The sequence below is a fragment of the Nerophis ophidion genome, linkage group LG20 (assembly GCF_033978795.1).
Source record: "Nerophis ophidion isolate RoL-2023_Sa linkage group LG20, RoL_Noph_v1.0, whole genome shotgun sequence".
Lineage (NCBI taxonomy): Eukaryota > Metazoa > Chordata > Actinopteri > Syngnathiformes > Syngnathidae > Nerophis > Nerophis ophidion.
In genome coordinates, this window is record NC_084630.1 from 10,588,275 (window position 1) to 10,608,319 (window position 20,045).

Consider the following 20,045-nt stretch of genomic DNA (forward strand, 5'->3'; position numbering starts at 1 on the left):
GTGGGAGACAAATCCTTGCCTCTACATCCACTATGGATTGGATTTTCACAATATGTTAGATTAGCTCGACATCTATTGCTTTCAGTCCCCTAAGGGGGAGGGGGTTTCCCACATATGTGGTCCTCTCCAAGGTTTCTCATAGTCATCATAGTTGACGTCCCACATGTTTGTGCTCCTACAGAAACCATATTAAAACAAAAACCAAAAATTCCCCCTCATCTTTTTCCATTTTTCATATATTTTTGAAAAAGCTCCAGAGAGCCACTAGGGGGCGACCCCCAGTATGTACCTTTTAGCTCGGGGTTTGGTGTTACTTACACATCAGCCAACATCACAGAGAAAAATAATTACATTACTGGTGTGAACAAGATATTAGATTTTTATTGATTTATCAGGCAGAAACATACATAGTAATTCCTTATTGCTCATGAAGGTCTATGTCGCCTCGGCGGCCTTTTTCACACCCATACTACAATAAATAAAATCTCAGTGAAACACTTTTATTTCATGATCACATACGGTCTCTTCTAGCCCTAAATAGGACGTGAAACAAAATCACAATTAACAAGAAAAAGTCTATCGCTCTTCTCACCCTGTTGAAAAAATGATAATAATGTTGTTATAAACGGTATACCGTATTTCCTTGAATTGCCACAGGGCATATAGTATGCGCCTGCCTTGAATTTCCGCTTCCCAAAATATTTACCGCCTGGTCAAACTCGTGACGTCACGAGTGACACTTCCCCTGTCATCATTTTCAAAATGCAGGAGGTTGATTTCAATTTGAAATCACATAAAGGGAAGAAGATTAAGAGCTATTCAGTAGGATTTAAGGTCCAAGCTTACATCACACTCCAATTTTTACTGCATACCTTTGGTAAGTGCCGAAGTGAGAAGAGGTTTTAAAATAGTTAGCGCATGCTTACTTTTACCGCATGCCTTCGGTAAGCGCAAGAGTGAGAAGAGGTTTTAAATTAATTAACCCCCCGGCGGCAATTCAAGGAAATACGGTACTTTTAAAGCTTTTTTTTTTTCCCCAACAAAAAAGAAACCCTTGCAAAAGAAGTATCCTAAATGCTTTATTACGTTTTAGCATCATTATTGGAGGTTATATTGACATGAGAAAACACACAAACTGAGGGGTTATTGCCTTAATATTTTTTGCATAACAAAGAAGAGGGTTAAAAAGGTTTACATGGGTCACACAACTTGTCAAGACAAAATGGCATGCAAGACACAAGAAGTTCCGATACAATAAACATTTTCTACGCTACACAAACACTTGGAAGGCGGGGAGAGAGACGACACTTTTCACAGAGAACGTGTAACACGGTGCAAAATAGGTGAGAGACGCAACAATAGCTTCAGGAGCACACAGACATTGTATTAAATCTTTTTTCTTTTCTTTTTTTTTTTTTTTAAATATGGCTTATCAAGTCATCACATTTTCTATTCGGAGAGACACAGTATAATAAATGGATTCAGTATATTTTGGATGTGATTGTTTGGCCCGGCTTGAGGCTTGTAATAGATTTTTGTTTATGTACAATTAAAGTGAACAGCGAGGTGTTGTTGCTTTAAGCTCTTCAAGGGAGTTTAAAAGTAGTCAGAGAAGAAGTGAAGACCCTCCGCTTTGGCGCACCTGGCCGGTGACGCCGTACTGCTGCATTTCCACACAATGCTAAATAAACCAAAATTGAAACCATACAATGCTAATCTGGCGCCGGTTTGGGATTGAAGCCAACTTGTGAACGACTTACTGACTACTTCTTTAGCATGTCCTGCAGCGGACCTGGCAGGTATTTCATCACTGTGTCCATGATGCTCTCCTCCTCCTCTTCGTCACCGCAGCCGGTCGGCACCGCCTTCTTGGGTCGGGTCAAGCTGCCCGCCACAGTCTCCTCCGCCGCCGCCGCTGCCTCAGCCTCCGCCTCCTCGCGCTTTTTCAAGCCATACTGTTGATAAAAAGCATGGAGTATGAGTAGAGCTGAGAAAAAAAAAAAAAAGAATGTTTTCGAATGAACCGTCCATCCATTTTCTACCGCTTATTCCCTTTTGGGGTCGCGGGGGGCGCTGGCGCCTATCTCAGCTACAATCGGGCGGAAGGCGGGGTGCACCCTGGACAAGTCGCCACCTCATCGCAGGGCCAACACAGATAGACAGACAACATTCACACACTAGGGCCAATTTAGTGTTGCCAATCAACCTATCCCCAGGTGCATGTCTTTGGAAGTGGGAGGAAGCCGGAGTACCCGGAGGGAACCCACGCATTCACGGGGAGAACATGCAAACTCCACACAGAAAGATCCCGAGCCTGGATTTGAACCCAGGACTGCAGGACCTTCGTATTGTGAGGCAGACGCACTAACCCCTCTGCCACCGTGAAGCCCCTCGAATTAACCGCAATTCTTATTTTTAACGATTCTTAATCAAGTAAAAAAAAAAAAAAAAAAATTCAAATGTTGAAATTTTACCCGTCTTGTCTGGCCACTCAGGCAAATCACATTGTTGATGTATAGATTTACTTTACAAAAGAGAAGTCTTACTTGTATTTGACTTTATTGAATGTTTGGGTAAAACTGTATTAAACAAAACATTTTTTTAAGTAATAAAACATTTCTCAGAGCTGTTTGTCCACACCAGGGGTAGGGAACCTATGGCTCTATATCAGGGGTGCCCACACTTTTTCTGAAGGCGAGCTACTTTTCAATTGACCAACTCGAGGGGATCTACCTCATTTATATATATCATTTATATTTATTTATTTATGAAAGAGACATTTTTGTAAACAAGTTAAATGTGTTTAATGATAATACAAGCATGTGTAACACATATAGATGTCTTTCTTTCACGAAGACAAGAATATAAGTTGGTGTATTACCTGATTCTGATGACTTGCATTGATTGGAATCAGACAGTAATGATGATAACGCCCACATTTTCAAATGGAGGAGAAAAAAAGTTGTCCTTTCTGTACAATACCACATGAAAGTGGTTGGTTTTTGGCATCTAATTCATCCAGCTTCCATACACTTTACAAGAAAAACATTGGCGGCAAATTCCGTAGCTTGCTTGATTGACATTCACGGCACCCGAGGGTCTTGTGAGATGACGCTGGCTGCTGCCAGTTCATTATTATGAAAAAATGACAGAGAGGAAGGCGAGAAACACTTTTTATTTCAACAGACTTTCGCGCCGTCCCTTCCGTCAAAACTCTAAAGGCCGACTGCACATTTCCTATCTTCACAATAAAAGCCCTGCTTCATGCTGCCTGCGCTAACAAAATAAGCGTCTCGGAAAGCTGGCGTGCACAAGTGATGTGCACGCCAGCTTTCTGAGGGATCGCTTGTGCACGCCAGTTTTCCGAGACTCTGTATTTAGTTAGCGTAGGCAGCATGAAGCAGGGCTTTTATTGTGAAGATAGGAAATGTGCGGTCGGCCTTTAGAGTTTTGACGGAAGGTACGGCGCGAGAGTCTGTTGAAATAAAAAGTGTTTCTCGCCTTCCTCTCGGTCATATTTTCATAATAATGATCTTGCAGCAGCCAGCGTCATCTCACAAGACCCTCCAGTACCGTGAATGTCATTTAAGTGACGTCTTGGTGAAGATTGATGATCACTAATTTTTAGGTCTATTTTTTTTAAAAGCCTGGCTGGAGATCGACTGACACACCCCCCGCGGTCGACTGGTAGCTCGCGATCGACGTAATGGGCACCCCTGGTCTAGAGCCAGATGTGGCTCTTTTGATGACTGCATCTGGCTCTCGGATAAATCTGAGCTGACATAGCGTAACACGATAAGTAATGAATAATTCCACGTGTAATCACAGTGTTAAAAATAACCCTCAAAATATAAAAAATTCTCATGCATTTTGAATCCATCCATCCGTTTTCTACCGCACCTGTTCAAGAAGTTGCGTTAATGGTAAGAAGTTACGTATTTATTATTGGTTAGTGTGGGGCTTGCCCTCCTGGGGGTTCTTCAGACCGCCAAGCACCGACATGAGAGCCTGTTTCAGGGTTACAATATTGTTTTATTTTTCAATAAGTCTCTCAGTTGCTTCCTAACAATTGTCTTTTCCTCTTTCGTTCTCGCTCGCGCTCTGGCTCCAGCCCCAACCCTGTCTCTATTCCTGGCTGCTGCTTATAACAGAGCGACAGATGATTAGATAACAAGGCAAAGGTGGGCCGATCCTGGCAACACCCCGCTTCGCTGCAGGCCCACAGGCCAGGCCCCCTCCACAGTTAGCTTCAGAATAACAATGTTATTACAAAGAATAAGAGACCTATTATACTCTAAAAATGTTGGTCTTACTTAAAAATGCACACATTTAGTTGTTCAGTGTTGAAAAAATGTTTATATGGCTATTACGGAAATACATTTTCAAATATTTGGATTCATGGCTCTCTCAGCCAAAAAGGTTCCCGACCCCTGGTCTACACCATGGGTGTCAAACTCTGGCCCGCGGGCCAAATTTGGCCCGCCGTTTAATTTCATTTGGCCCTTGAGGCAATATCAAATTAACATTAGAGTTGGACCGCCGGTAACACCACATTCACCGCTAATACTCATACTTGCCAACCCTCCTGATTTTCCCGGGAGACTCCCAAAGTTTAGTGCCTTTCCCGAAAATCTCCCTGGGCAACCATTCTCCTGATTTCCACCCGGACAACAATATTGGGAGCGTGCCTTAAAGGCATTGTCCTCTACAACATGCCGTCACGTCCTCTTTTCCTCCATATAAACAGTGTGCTGGCCAAGTCACATAATATATGCGGCTTTCACACACACATACTTGGTCAACAGCCATACAGGTCACACTGAGGGTGGCCGTATAAACAACTTTAACATTGTTACAAATATGCGCCACACTGTGAACCCACACCAAACAAGAATGACAAAACACATTTCAGGAGAACACCCGCACCGTAACACAACATAAACACAACAGAACAAATTCCCAGGACCCCTTGCAGCACTAACTCTTCCGGAATGCTACAATATACACCCCCCGCTACCACCAAACCCCGCCCACCTAATTTCTATTTTATTTTAGAATTTATTAGCCTGCGGAAAAAGTTAATGTTGATATTTACCTCAGAAGGCTGCAAATAGAAAAGAGGCATTAATTTTTTTAATTACGTTTTATTTAATATACCACTGATGTTTTTTCGTTTGTTTTTTGAAAGTTGATTTTGCACTATTTTGTTGTATAAGCTCTGCCTGTTCCATGGGAGGAAGCCCGAGTATCTGGAGGGAACCCACGCAGTCATGGGGAGGACATGCTAACTCCACACAGAAAGATCCCGAGCCCGGGATTGAACCCAAGATTACTCAGGACCTTCGTATTGTGAGGCAGATGCACTAACCCTTGTCCCACAGTGCTGCCCTATTTAAGCCTTGCTTGTTCAATATTCATTGCAAAACTTGTTTGGGTCCCTATTAAAAGGTTCATTTGTTCAACCTTGGCCCGCGGCTTTGTTCAGTTTTAAATTTTGGCCCACTCTGTATTTGAGTTTGACACCCCTGGTCTACACATTAAAATTCGGGGTTATTTTGATAACCCAATTTATGAGTTGCGAGTGTACATTTTGGAGTTATTTCTATGAAGAGCATTCCTTTTTTTGGGTTTATAAGGTTCAAATTTTTTACCCTTAGTTGGGTTGAAAAAAATTTACCGAAAACGTTGAGTTAAAATAAGTCAAATAAGGGGTTTGTCCTTTTCTGAACCAGCAGTTGTGTTAAAATGGGGATATTTTTTTTAACTCAACATTTTTTTATGTGTACACACTAAAAAAATATGGGTTATTATTATAACCAAATTTATGAGTTGCAAGTGATGGGTTGAATTTAGAAATTATTTTTATGAAGAGAAATACATTTTTTGGGTTATAAGGGTATTATTTTTAACTTAATTTCCACCAATGACTGAATAAAAACAATTAACCAATATAAAAAAAACAATATAAAAACAAATATGATTAAAAACAATTTTAAAGGGTAAAATCAATTAATTAATTATCTTAAAATGGGTTTTGCGGTAATCCCACTTTCAGTAAAACAGCATTGCAAAAATGTTTATCAATCCCTGTCTTCCTCTAACGTTAGATTCACCCAGAAATGGTAAAAGGCTTTTTTTTTTTATTAAAAAGGTGCTTTTTTTCTTGAAGTTAATGTTATTAGGGATTAATCTCTTGAACATAATTCATACATCTCATGTACATGAACATATTTGAGGATGCTGTATAGAACCACTATGACCATACAAAGTTAAGTTAAAATCAAAGTACCAATAATTGTCACACACACACTAGATGTGGCAAAATTATTCTCTGCATTTGACCCATCACCCTTGATCGCCCCCGGGTGGGTGAGGGGAGCAGTGGGCGGAAGCGTTGGCCACGCCCGGGAATCAAGACATTTCTGGTAAAAAAAAAAAAATGTTACTCATGTCTTGTTTTTTAGTATATTTTAATGGAATACAATATTTGTTATCAGTAGTTGGGAAGGAGTAGGACAAACCAGCAGTAAAAGTTATAATTTTTAACCAACTATTCGGTCAAGGAGCGCTAATTTGCGCAACCCAGTTGGGTTTGCAATAACCCAACATTGTATTGAGCATAACTCAGCTTTTGTGTTAAAGTAATTCAACCCAATAGTTGGGTTATGAATCAACCAACATCGAGTTAGCAAAACTCAACTTTTGTGTTAAAGTAATTCAACCCAATAGTTGGGTTATGAATCAACCAACATTGAGTTAGCAAAACTCAACTTTTGGGTTAAATAATTCAACCCAATAGTTTGGTTGGGAATAACCCAAAATTAAGTTATCGTAACTCAACTTGTTGGTTAAATAATTCAAAGCAAAAGTTGGGTTGCAAAAATGAACCCAAAATGTTGAGTTAAAATAACTCAAATAAGGGGTTTGTCCTTTTCTGAACCAGCAGTTGGATTAAAATGTTTTTTGTTTTTTTAACTCAACATGTTTTAATATGTACACACTAAAAAAAATGATGAATTATTATTATAACCCAATTTATGAATTGCGAGTGTTGGGTTGAATTTTGAAAGTATTTTTAAGAAGAGCAATCCATTTTCTGGCTTGTAAGGGTATTATTTTAACTCATTTTCTGGGTTTTTCAAAATTATGGATTATTTTTAACTTGTGTTTCAATAAATAACGCACTTTTGGGTAAAAGGCTTTTTTTTAAATTAAAAAGGTACTTTTTTCTTGAAGGGAATTTTATTAGGATTAATCTCATTAACATTATTTACAATCACACATCTTATGTACATGAACATATTTGAGCATGCTGTATAGGACTACTATGGCCATACAAGGCAATTCTTGTTAAAAAAAAAAAATGTCACTCATATCTTGCTTTTTTGTATATTTTAATGGAATACAAATAATTGTGATCAGTAGTTGGGAAGAAGTAGGACGAACCACCTCTAAAATTTACAATTTTTAACCAACTATTGGGTCAAGAAGCGCTAAATTGCTCAACCCAGTTGGGTTTGCAATAACCCAACATTGTATTGAGCATAACTCAGCTTTTGTGTTAAAGTAATTCAACCCAATAGTTGGGTTATGAATCAACCAACATCGAGTTAGCAAAACTCAACTTTTGGGTTAAATAATTCAACCCAATAGTTTGGTTGGAAATAACCCAAAATTAAGTTATCGTAACTCAACTTGTTGGTTAAATAATTCAAAGCAAAAGTTGGGTTGCAAAAATGAACCCAAAATGTTGAGTTAAAATAACTCAGATAAGGGGTTAGTCCTCCTCTGAACCAGCAGTTGGATTAAAATTGGGTTATTTTTTTAACCCAACATTTTTTAATGTGTATGTGGGATCTGAGCCAAAGATGTCCTTGTGGTTTGGGCAGCCCGTTGAGACACTTGTAACTTTGTTTGTCAGCATTGCCACATTGTAGTCTGCATTGAGCAAAAATGCACTCCAACTTGTTTGAAAAGCCGTTTAGCGCCACCTGCTGGTTTGCGTGCAAACATCTCATTGACATTAACATATTTTGTACAGTGCACAAAAAAGATAGTCCTATATTCAGGTCAGTACAGTGTGTTTGTGGAGCTCTTTTTACAGCGTGTAACAACAAAGTGGCATCATTCTCAAAGAGGAAGTCTAAAAATGATTTTAAAATGGATTCCATCACCTCAGTTGACATACAGTAGAGGTCAAAAGTTTGGACACACCTTCTTTAGGTTTTACTAATTACGTATAAAATACTACACGGTCTAGCTCCATTGTATCTTGCCGATTGTATTGTACCATATGTCCAGGCAAGAAATCTGGGTTCAAAAGACTCCGGCTTATTAGTGATTCCTAGAGCCCAAAAAAAGTCTGCGGGCTATAGAGCGTTTTCCGTTCGGGCTCCAGTACTCTGGAATGCCCTCCCGGTAACAGTTCGAGATGCTACCTCAGTAGAAGCATTTAAGTCTCACCTTAAAACTCATCTGTATACTCTAGCTTTTAAATATACCTCCTTTTTAGACCAGTTGATCTGCCGCTTCTTTTCTTTCTCCTATGTCCCCCCCTCCCTTGTGGAGGGGGTCCGGTCCGATGACCATGGATGAAGTACTGGCTGCCCAGAGTCGAGACCCAGGATGGACCGCTCGCATGTATCGGTTGGGGACATCTCTACGCTGCTGATCCGCCTCCGCTTGAGATGGTTTCCTGTGGATGGGACTCTCGCTGCTGTCTTGGTTTCGCTTGAACTGAACTCTCGCGGCTGTGTTGGAGCCACTATGGATTGAACTTTCACAGTATCATGTTAGACCCGCTCGACATCCATTGCTTTCGGTCCCCTAGAGGGGGGGGGGGGGTGTTACCCACATCTGAGGTCCTCTCCAAGGTTTCTCATAGTCAGCATTGTCACTGGCGTCCCACTGGATGTGAATTCTCTCTGCCCACTGGGTGTGAGTTTTCCTTGCCCTTTTGTGGGTTCTTCCGAGGATGTTGTAGTCGTAATGATTTGTGCAGTCCTTTGAGACATTTGTGATTTGGGGCTATATAAATAAACATTGATTGATTCTCTTCAGTGCTTTGTTTTTATTTTCAAAATAGCCACCCTTTGCTCAGATTACTGCTTTGCACACCTGTGAAGTGAAAACCATTTCAGGTGACCTCTTGAGGCTCATCAAGAGAATGCCAAGAGTGTGCGAAAAAGTAATCAGAGCAAAGGGTGGCTATTTTGAAGGAAATTGAATACAAAACATGTTTTCAGTTAGTTCGCCTTTTTTTGTTAAGTACATAACTCCACATGTGTTCATTCATAGGTGTGATGCCTTCAGTGACAATCTACAATGTATATCAGGGGTGCCCATTACGTCGATCGCGAGCTACCAGTCGACCGCGGGGGGTGTGTCAGTCGATCTCCAGCCAGGCTTTTAAAAAAATAGACCTAAAAATTAGTGATCATCAATCTTCACCAAGACGTCACTTAAATGACATTCACGGTACCGGAGGGTCTTGTGAGATGACGCTGGCTGCTGCAAGATCATTATTATGAAAATATGACTGAGAGGAAGGCGAGAAACACTTTTTATTTCAACAGACTCTCGCGCCGTACCTTCCGTCAAAACTCTAAAGGCCGACTGCACATTTCCTATCTTCACAATAAAAGCCCTGCTTCATGCTGCCTGCGCTAACTAAATACAGAGTCTCGGAAAACTGGCGTGCACATCACTTGTGCACGCCAGCTTTCCGAGATTCTTATTTTGTTAGCGCAGGCAGCATAAAGCAGAACTTTTATTGTGAAGATAGGAAATGTGCAGTCGGCCTTTAGAGTTTTGACGGACGGGACGGCGCGAAACTCTGTTGAAATAAAAAGTGTTTCTCGCCTTCCTCTCTGTCATTTTTTCATAATAATGAACTGGCAGCAGCCAGCGTCATCTCACAAGACCCTCGGGTGCCGGGAATGTCAATCAAGCAAGCTACGGAATTTGCCGCCAATGTTTTTCTTGTAAAGTGTATGGAAGCTGGATGAATTAGATGCCAAAAACCAACCACTTTCATGTGGTATTGTACAGAAAGGACAACTTTTTTTCTCCTCCATTTGAAAATGTGGGCGTTATCATCATTACTGTCTGATTCCAATCAATGCAAGTCATCAGAATCAGGTAATACACCAACTTATATTCTTGTCTTTGTGAAAGAAAGACATCTATATGTGTTACACATGCTTGTATTATCATTAAACACATTTAACTTGTTTACAAAAATGTCTCTTTCATAAATAAATAAATATAAATTATATATATAAATGAGGTAGATCCCCTCGAGTTGGTCAATTGAAAAGTAGCTCGCCTGCAGAAAAAGTGTGGGCACCCCTGATGTATATAGTCATGAAAATAAAGAAAAGACATTGAATGAGGAGAATGTGTGTCCAAATTTTGGCCTGTACTGTACATTCATACATCAAAACAAAATTGTTATGGATACATTTGATTTGTTACTGTTTTTTCTGAGGCTATCGGTGTATTAAAGGCCTACTGAAAGCCACTACTAGCGACCACGCGGTCTGATAGTTTATATATCAATGATGAAATATTAACATTGCAACACATGCCAATACGGTCGGTTTAGTTTACTAAATTGCAATTTAAAATTTTGCGCAGAAGTATCATGCTAAAACGTCGCGCTATGATGACGCATGCGAGTGACGTCACGCATTGTAGAGGACATTTTGTTCCAGCACCGTTCACAGCTATAAGTCGTCTCTTTTCATCGCATAATTCCACAGTATTATAGACATTTTTGTGGCTGAATCTTTTGCAATTTGTTCAATGAATAATGGAGACGTCAAAGAAGAAAGCTGCAGGTAGGAAGCAGTGTATTGCGGCCGCCTTTAGCAACACAAACAGGTGATGTTTCATTGTTTACATTCCTGAAAGATGACGGTGAAGCTTTACTATGGAACAGAGCGGTCAAGGGAACACTGTTGGATTGGACCACACACACACAAAGTACAGTGTATCATGCAGCGATCATTTCGAAAGATCGTGTTTCGAAGATGGTATCTCGTGAAGGGCAGCGATGGGCCTCGCCACCACCCGTTGACTGGTGCTGAAGAAAGGTGCGAGGCCGACCTTCAGGTTGTGCAGGTACGACCATATAATCTCACTAAAACACTAGTAACACTAAGTAGATAAGGGATTTTCCAGAATTATAGTAGAAAATTTGTCTAATAACATCTGAATCGCTCCCACTGTATAGTCTTTTTTTTTCTAGTCCTTCACTCTCACTTTCCTCATCCACGAATCTTTCATCCTCGCACAAATTAATGGGGAAATCGTCGCTTTCTCGGTCCGAATCGTTCTCGCTGCTGGTGGCCATGATAGTAAACAATGTTGAGATGTGAGGAGCTCTACAACCCGTGACGTCACGCGCACATCGTCTGCTACCTCCAGTACAGGCAAGGCTTTTCTATGAGCACCAAAAGTTGCTAACTTTATCGTCGATGTTCTCTACTAAATCCTTTCAGCAAAAATATGGCATTATCGCGAAATGATTAAGTATGACACATAGAATGGACCTGCTATCCCCGTTTGAATAGGAAAATCTAATTTCAGTAGGCCTTTAAACATAAATGGTATATTTTGAATTGCCCCATCTTGGATGTGTAATTGATCCTAAACAATTCAAATATCCACACGAGATGCACAAATTGTATTTGACGCCTGTTAATTATGCCTTTCAGCATTTTAATTGGTGACTTTAGTTGTAATATTTCCACACTTCCTCTGCTGATATACAGTAAATTGGAAAACGCACTAAAGGAAGCGATTAAAAATAGCTCCACAATAATCTGCTTCCATGGCAAGGTTGCTTCTTTAAAAGAAAAAAAAAAAGAAAAACTGGCAGGCGATACGTGATGCCTTCAGGAGCAGTGCTCACATCAAAAATGAGGACGCCGTCCAAAAATAATCAAAACGTTTAGATGAGGAGAACTGCATTCTAGTGCTCAAAGTACTTTAAGTGACAAAACAACTATGATAGTGCACTTTTACTTTTATGACGGTTGTACCTTATCCCTGATGCCTTGTCTCATCGATTCCCTCTCGGACTCCATCTTGGCATATTTGGCCTTCCTCTCCTCCTCCTGCTGCCTCAGCGCTTCTTGCCTCTCCTCCTCTTTCTTTGCAGCATCAGGGTCCTCTTCCTTCTCCTCCCCGCCCAGCATCTTGCCCACATCAGGAGGACCTCCTATATGACACAAACAACATATTAAGACACATACATTCCATAATAATAGTGTGCGTTCAATATATGTGGGGAGGCACTGCCAACGGGCCGACGGCGGGGCAGGGCACGCTGCAGCCCTGCCCAAGATGGCGGCAAGGAGGCGGAGAATGCGGCGGAGCGGAGAGGCGGGGTGTGCCGGGAGCGACGCCGCCGCAATCTAATTTCTCCTGATGCTGCATGAAAGGGAAGAAGGAGAAGGGATCGGGGCAGAGGGAGTTGGAGAACCTGCAAGAACCAACGAAGAGCAGCAGTAGCGAAAGAGAGAGAGATCAGCCCATGAGAGACGACGACGCGGCCGGCTGAAAGAGCGACCGAGGAGCGAGCAGCGGAGAGGAGCTGAAAGAGCGATCCGAGCTGCAGAAAAGCTTTATCGAAAAATAAAAGAGTCAAACCTTGTGAAAAAGCGATGTCCTTCCTGGATGGTCAGTGGAACCCGAGAGGCGACAGGGAAAGTCGTCCGCAAATAGTTTTAAATAATGACAACATCCACTAAAATTATGTTTTACCAAAAAAAAGTTGAAAAATTACTATGATCATGTTGTCTTCAGCCAAAGGACATTTTCATTTGCCTGCACTTGGCATTTAGGTATATGTATATTTTATACGTATGTAATTTTTACAGTCAAAAATGGACCTCCTCAAATTACGAAATGATGAAACTGCACTTTTTTTTTTTTTTTTTACAGTGTATGCAAAAATATTTACCAGGCAACAATAAAATGCATAGGCAAATGTGTAATAAAATCATGAGATGAATCCCTAATCATTTATATTCATAAAGTATTCCCAGTTACAAACGGCCCTCTAAGGGAAGCCATAACAGCAATGTGAAAAAGAGTTTAACGCACCTGATATAATGGTATGCCAACGCGTCACTTGATTACAGTACAGTGTTTTACATGCCTTATATTCAAACACAGTGCTACTGTTCAAACTGTGTGTAATGTTAATGTGGCCAAAAATATTAAATATACTTGTTAAATAAAACCTCTGCCTTGTTTTTAATGAATATTTAGACCTAGGAGGCTACTGTATTCCAATGTGGCTCGTTAAAATACAGCATTTCATGTGGCGGCAGTGGCGGGTTGTGCGTTTCCTACTTACGCCTAAGCAATGTCCTACTTAGTTTGACATTCCTAAATACACCTCAAAATACAATAATTTATGTCATCACATAACCACGGCTGGAGAAAAACTATACAAACACACACTTGTGCACTTCTGGGGATAGAATCACCAAAAACAGGCTATATTGCGGCACATTTAAAAATCAAAAAAGCATTTAAAACATATCTTACATGGGTACTGTCAAAATTAAAACTATTATAAAAACCATATTAAGCGTGGAAAAATAAATAAAATATTTGAACTTTGCTCGCCTTTGTGAGTTGAAAAAGGGAGTGCCGATGATTTCTCCGCTGGCCGGGTATGGCCCCAGTGCCACTTCCTGCTTTTCACAAACTAAAACGTGTGATTGGATACTCGCTTGGGAGTGACAAGTGTAAATACAATTTAAGGCTACTGTCAACAACTCGTGATCTGATTGGCTATCGCAACTGCCTATCAACCGGCAGAATTCACACAGCAACAAGCTAGCTGAATTCTGATTGGATAAAAACTCTAACCTAGAATCAAGCAACGCTGGAGCCTAATAAGACATGAAGAGAATGTGATGAATACTTTATGGAAAGTAGATTAAAATGAACGTTTATTAATCCATTCTCATGATTTATGTTAGGAAAGTTGCCTTCAGCAATGTCCTACTTAGTCCGACTTTCATAAATACCCCTGAAAATACCATAATTTTTGTCATCACATAACCATGGCTGGAGAAATACTACACAAAAACACGCTTGTGCACTCCTGGGGATAGAATCACCAAAAACAGCCCGTATATTTTGGCAAATTTAAAAATCAATAAAGCATTTAAAACATATCTTATGTGGTACTGTCAAATTTTAAATGATTGTAAAAAACATATTAAACGTGAACAAATAAATAAATAAAATATTAGAACTTTGCTCTCCTTCTTTGTGAGTTAAAAAAGTGAGTGCCGATGATTCCTCCGCTGGCCGGGTATGGCCCCAATGCCACTTCCTGCTTTTCACAAATTAAAACTTGTGATTGGATACTCGCTCGGGAGTGACAAGGGAAAATCCAGTTTAAGGCTACTGTCAACAACTCGTGATCTGATTGGCTATCGCAACTGTCTATCAACCGGCAGAATTAACACAGCGCTGGCTACAAGCTTGCTGAATTCTGATTGGATAAAAACTCTAACCTAGAATCAAGCATCGCTGGAGCCTAATAAGACATGAAGAGAATTCGATGAATACTTTATGAAAAGTAGATTAAAATGAACGTTTATTAATCTATGCTCATGATTTATGTTAGGGCAGTTGCCTTCAGCAATGTCCTACTTTGTCCGACTTTCATAAATACCCCTCAAAATACCATCATTTATGTCATCCCATAACCACGGTTGGAGAAATACTACACAAAATCACACTTGTGCACTCCTGGGGATTAAATCACCAAAACAGGCTATATTTCGGCACATTTAAAAAATCAATAAAGCATTTAAAACATATGTTACGTGGCACTGTCAAAATTAAAATGATTGTAAAAAACATATTAAGCGTGAACAAATAAATAAAAAAATATTTGAACTTTGCCCTACTTCTTTGTGAGTTAAAAAAAAAAGTGAGTGCCGATGATTTCTCCGCTGGCCGGGTATGGCCTCAGTGCCACTTCCTGCTTTTCGCAAATTAAAACTTGTGATTGGATACTCGCTCGGGAGTGACAAGTGAAAATCCAATTTAAGGCTACTGTCAACAACTCGTGATCTGATTGGCTATCGCAACTGTCTATCAACCGGCAGAATTCACACAGCGCTGGCTACAAGCTTTCTGAATTCTGATTGGATAAAAACTCTAACCTAGAATCAAGCAACGCTGGAGCCTAATAAGACATGAAGAGAATTCGATGAATACTTTATGAAAAGTAGATTAAAATGAACGTTTATTAATCTATGATCATGATTTATGTTAGGCCAGCAGAGAGACTGTGCAAACACGCACCCTGTGGGCTGGAGGCAGTATAGATGATCACATCTGTTTTGCAGAAAAAAATCCAACATTTAGTCGATTAAATCAGTGTGAATGCTTGAGTCTTTTAGCATTCTTGCAGTCCTGTGTCGTAAAAAGCGACATGAAAGAATAATACGGGTGGACTGTCATGCATTATATGTGCCTCATATTTATAGACAGGGTTAGAAGCAACCAGCATGATGTGAACAATAACAGCTTTGGTTGAGTGAGCAGCCGGCCATCATGTTCTCTTCTTTTGGAGAGAACATCACGGGACAAAGATGGAGACTTGAATTATAGGGATGAGGCGATGGCATAGTAAATTAGAGCGAACAGAACAAAAGCCACGGATGTGACGTGTTTGTTTTGAAGAGAAGCAGATAAGCGGGAAGAACGAGGTACCGCGTGTATAATGGAAATCATAATGAGAGGGAGGGAATATGTCAGAAACGTTTTCCGAGCTGTTCCAGTCGGTGGGATTATCCACCAGGTTGTATTTTTCCAATTTACAAAAAATGGAGAGCGTGGCTAGAGGGAAGTGACAAACGAAAGGAGATGGAGAATAAAACTCAAGTAAAAGAGGATAACAGAAGAGGGGAGTGAAATGCGGGATGCACAGCCAAGCAGGATGGGCGGGCGGGGACGGAGGGAGGGGTGGCGGCGGGAAGTCTTGAGGGGCATTTGAGGAGAGGACGAAAGCGAGCGAGCGGAAAAGAAAGTCAGGGTATAATCCCTGAGACGAGCGTCGCCGCTGGTATTGTTGCTATTTCCCTCGTCATCAGCATAATAAAGATGAAGTGCGGCACATTGCGGGGTTAGAAGACAAACAGAAAAATCATCTTAATCTCGGATGTAAAACGAATGCTACCGTTTGCCTCAACGTTCTCCTTTTGTATTGAGCATGGCAGCAAAATAGGCCGTAAGAAAGTTTTTGAGTCCCAGGACTTTGATGAAGAATGTGAGAAACGGGACTGAATTCAAGAAAGAGGTGGTTTTTGAGGCTGTATGTAAAACACACTCAGAGTCAGATATAACGCGGTCGTTGGAGTCCATAAAATACTGATTGCGGCATTTCTGAGATTGCATTGTGTAGAAATCCTTATTTCTTATCCTTTTCTTTTCGAAATAATACAATAGAATGACCCCCAAACCAGTCTAACCAGAGTAGATTAGGACAGTGGTTCTCAAATGGGGGTACGCGTACCCCTGGGGGTACTTGAAGGTCTGCCAAAGGGTACATGAGATTGTTTTTAAATATTCTAAAAATACCAAGAATTCGACAATCCTTTATAAATATATTTATTGAATAATACTTCAACAAAATATGAATGTAGTTCATAAACTGTGGGCTCCAGTACTCTGGAGATGCCACCTCAGTAGAAGCATTTAAGTCTCACCTTAAAACTCATTTGTATACTCTAGCCTTTAAATAGACTCCCTTTTTAGACCAGTTGATCTGCCGTTTCTTTTCTTTTTCTCCTATGTCCCACTCTCCCTTGTGGAGGGGGTCCGGTCCGATCCGGTGGCCATGTACTGCTCGCCTGTGTATCGGCTGGGGACATCTCTGCGCTGCTGATCCGCCTCCGCTTGGGATGGTTTCCTGATGGCTCCGCTGTGAACGGGACTCTCGCTGCTGTGTTGGATCCGCTTTGGACTGGACTCTTGCGACTGTGTTGGATCCATTATGGATTGAACTTTCACAGTATCATGTTAGACCCGCTCGACATTCATTGCTTTCCTCCTCTCCAAGGTTCTCATAGTCATCATTGTCACCGACGTCCCACTGGGTGTGAATTTTTCCTTGCCCTTATGTGGGCCTACCGAGGATGTCGTAGTGGTTTGTGCAGCCCTTTGAGACACTAGTGATTTAGGGCTATATAAGTAAACATTGATTGATTGATTGAAAAAAAAAATGCAACAATGCAATATTCAGTGTTGACAGTTGGATTTTTTTGTGGACATGTTCCATAAATATTGATGTTAAAAATTTCTTTTTTTGTGAAGAAATGTTTAGAATTTAGTTCATGAATCCAGATGGATCTCTATTACAATCCCCAAAGAGGGCACTTTAAGTTGATGATTACTTCTATGTGTAGAAATCTTTATTTATAATTGAATCACTTGTTTATTTTTCAACAGGTTTTTAGTTATTTTTAAATCTTTTTTTCCAAATAGTTCAAGAAAGACCGCCACAAATGAGCAATATTTTGCACTGTTATACAATTTAATAAATCAGAAACTGAAGACATAGTGCTGTATTTTACTTATTGAGATCTTTTTTTCAACCAAAAATGCTTTGCTCTGATTAGGGGGTACTTGAATTAAAAAAATGTTCACAAGGGGTACATCACTGAAAAAAGGTTGCGAACCACTGGATTAGGACATTACTAGGTCAATATTTAATTATTTCTATTTTGCAACTACCAGTTTCTTCCAACAAAGAAAAACAATTATTCACGCTGCTATTGGCTGTGCTCCTTTGTTTGATTGATGAATTGAAACTTTTATTAGTAGATTGCACAGTACAGTACATATTCCGTACACTTGACCACTAAATGGTAACACCCGAATAAGTTTTTCAACTTGTTTAAGTCGGGGTCCACGTTAATCAATTCATGGTATTCGTGCTGCTTTCTCATCAAAGCTAAGGGCTATCTTTGTATTTTACGTGCTTCTAAATATATTCTAACCTTCTTTAGCTCTTCTCCAACACAATTTTGTAGTCCTAACAAATCTAAAAAGCACTTGCTCTCTGTTTTATCGCTAAACTGTCAGCTAGCTAGCTGCTAAACTAGCCATGAATTGATTAACGTGGACCCTGACTTAAACAAAGTTGAAAAACTTATTCGGGTGTTACCATTTAGTGGTCAATTGTACGGAATATGGACTGAACTGTGTAATCTACTAATAAAAGTTTCAATCAATCAATCAACAGGGTTAAGCTAGCCTTGGTACGAAGTGAAGTGAAGTGAAGTGAAGTGAATTATATTTATATAGCGCATTTTCTCTAGTGACTCAAAGCGCTTTACATAGTGAAACCCAATATCTAAGTTACATTTAAACCAGTGTGGGTGGCACTGGGAGCAGGTGGGTAAAGTGTCTTGCCCAAGGACACAACGGCAGTGACTAGGTTGGCAGAGGCGGGAATTGAACCTGCAACCCTCAAGTTGCTGGCACGGCCACTCTACCAACCGAGCTAAACCGACACAACGGCAGTGACTAGGATGGCGGAAGCGGGATATATATATATATATATATATATATATATATATATATATATATATATATAAATATATATATATATATATATATATATATCGACCACTACATCTTCAAAAGGGCAACATACTCATCTACTGACAGGCATATAGAAGTGTCAGTGCATTTATTCCACCATAAATTTCTAAATACTAAACTAATTTTCATCTTATCTTTTAGCTAACTGGCAACAATTTTGCTGGCGGGCATAAATACAGTACAATAATCTAACACAACCCGTCTAACACAGGGGTCATCAACGCGGTGCCCGCGGGCATTAGGTAGCGCGTAAGGACCAGATGAGTCGCCCGCTGGCCTGTTCTAAAAATAGCTCAAATAGCAGCACTTACCAGTGAGCTGCCTCTATTTTTTAAAATTGTATTTATTTACTACCAAGCTGGTCTCGCTTTGCTCGACATTTTTAATTCTAAGAGAAACAAAACTCAAATATAATTTAAAATTCCCCAAAATATTGTAAAGACTTGTTTAAATATTTTTTTTATTTTTATTTGCTTCTTATAACTTTCAGAAAGACAATTTTACAGAAAAAAATACAACTTTAAAAATGATTTTAGGATTTTTAAACACATATACCTTTTCACCTTTTAAATTCCTTCCTCTTCTGTCCTGACAATTTAAATCAATGTTCAAGTATTTTTTTTATATTGTAAAGAATAATAAATACATTTTAATTTAATTCTTCATTTTAGTTTCTGTTTTTTCGACGAAGAATATTTGTGAAATATTTCTTCAAACTTATTATGATTAAAATTCAAAAAAAATATTCTGGCAAATCTAGACAATCTGTTGAATCAAATTTAAATCTTATTTCAAAGTCTTTTGAATTTATTTTTAAAAATTTTGTTCTGGAAAATCTAGAAGAAGTAATGATTAGTCTTTGTTGGACATATAGCTTGGTACAATTTTTTATATATACTAACAAAGTGCAGATTAGATTTTAACTTATTTAAAACAGGTCATCAAAATTGTAAAATTAATCTTAATAAGGAAAAATTACTAATGATGTTCCATAAATTCTTTTTTTAATTTTTTCAAAAAGATTCGAATTAGCTAGCTTTTCTTTTAATTTTTTTCTGTTGAATTGTGAACTTTAAAGAGTTGAAATTGAAGATAAACTATGTTTCAGAATTGTATTTTCTTTTTTTTTCCTGTTTTCTCCTCTTTTAAATCCTTCAATTAAGTGTTTTTTTTCATCATTTATTCTGTACAAAAAAACCTTCCATAAAAGGAAAAAAAAATGTACGACGGAATGACAGACAGAAATACCTATTTTCTTATATATATAAATGTATTTATTAAAGGTAAATTGAGCAAATTGTCTATTTCTGACAATTTATTTAAGTGTGTATCAAACTGGTAGCCCTTCACATTAATCAGTACCCAAGAAGTAGCTCTTGGTTTCAAAAAGGTTG

The 20,045-nt window shown here is 39.4% G+C and overlaps 1 protein-coding gene across 1 annotated transcript in view; it reads right to left on the bottom strand.

Annotated features, from left to right (window-relative positions):
* Positions 1-356: 356 nt before the first annotated feature.
* cplx2a (complexin 2a) overlaps positions 357-20,045 on the bottom strand; it is a 59,082-nt gene continuing 39,393 nt past the window's right edge. The window contains exons 3-4 of the mRNA XM_061880432.1: positions 12,048-12,226; positions 357-1,955 (exon numbers count right to left, since the gene is read on the bottom strand). Of these exons, the coding sequence (XP_061736416.1) occupies positions 1,764-1,955; positions 12,048-12,226 (371 nt within the window). The 3' untranslated portion in view covers positions 357-1,763. The remainder of the gene's footprint in view (positions 1,956-12,047; positions 12,227-20,045) is intronic.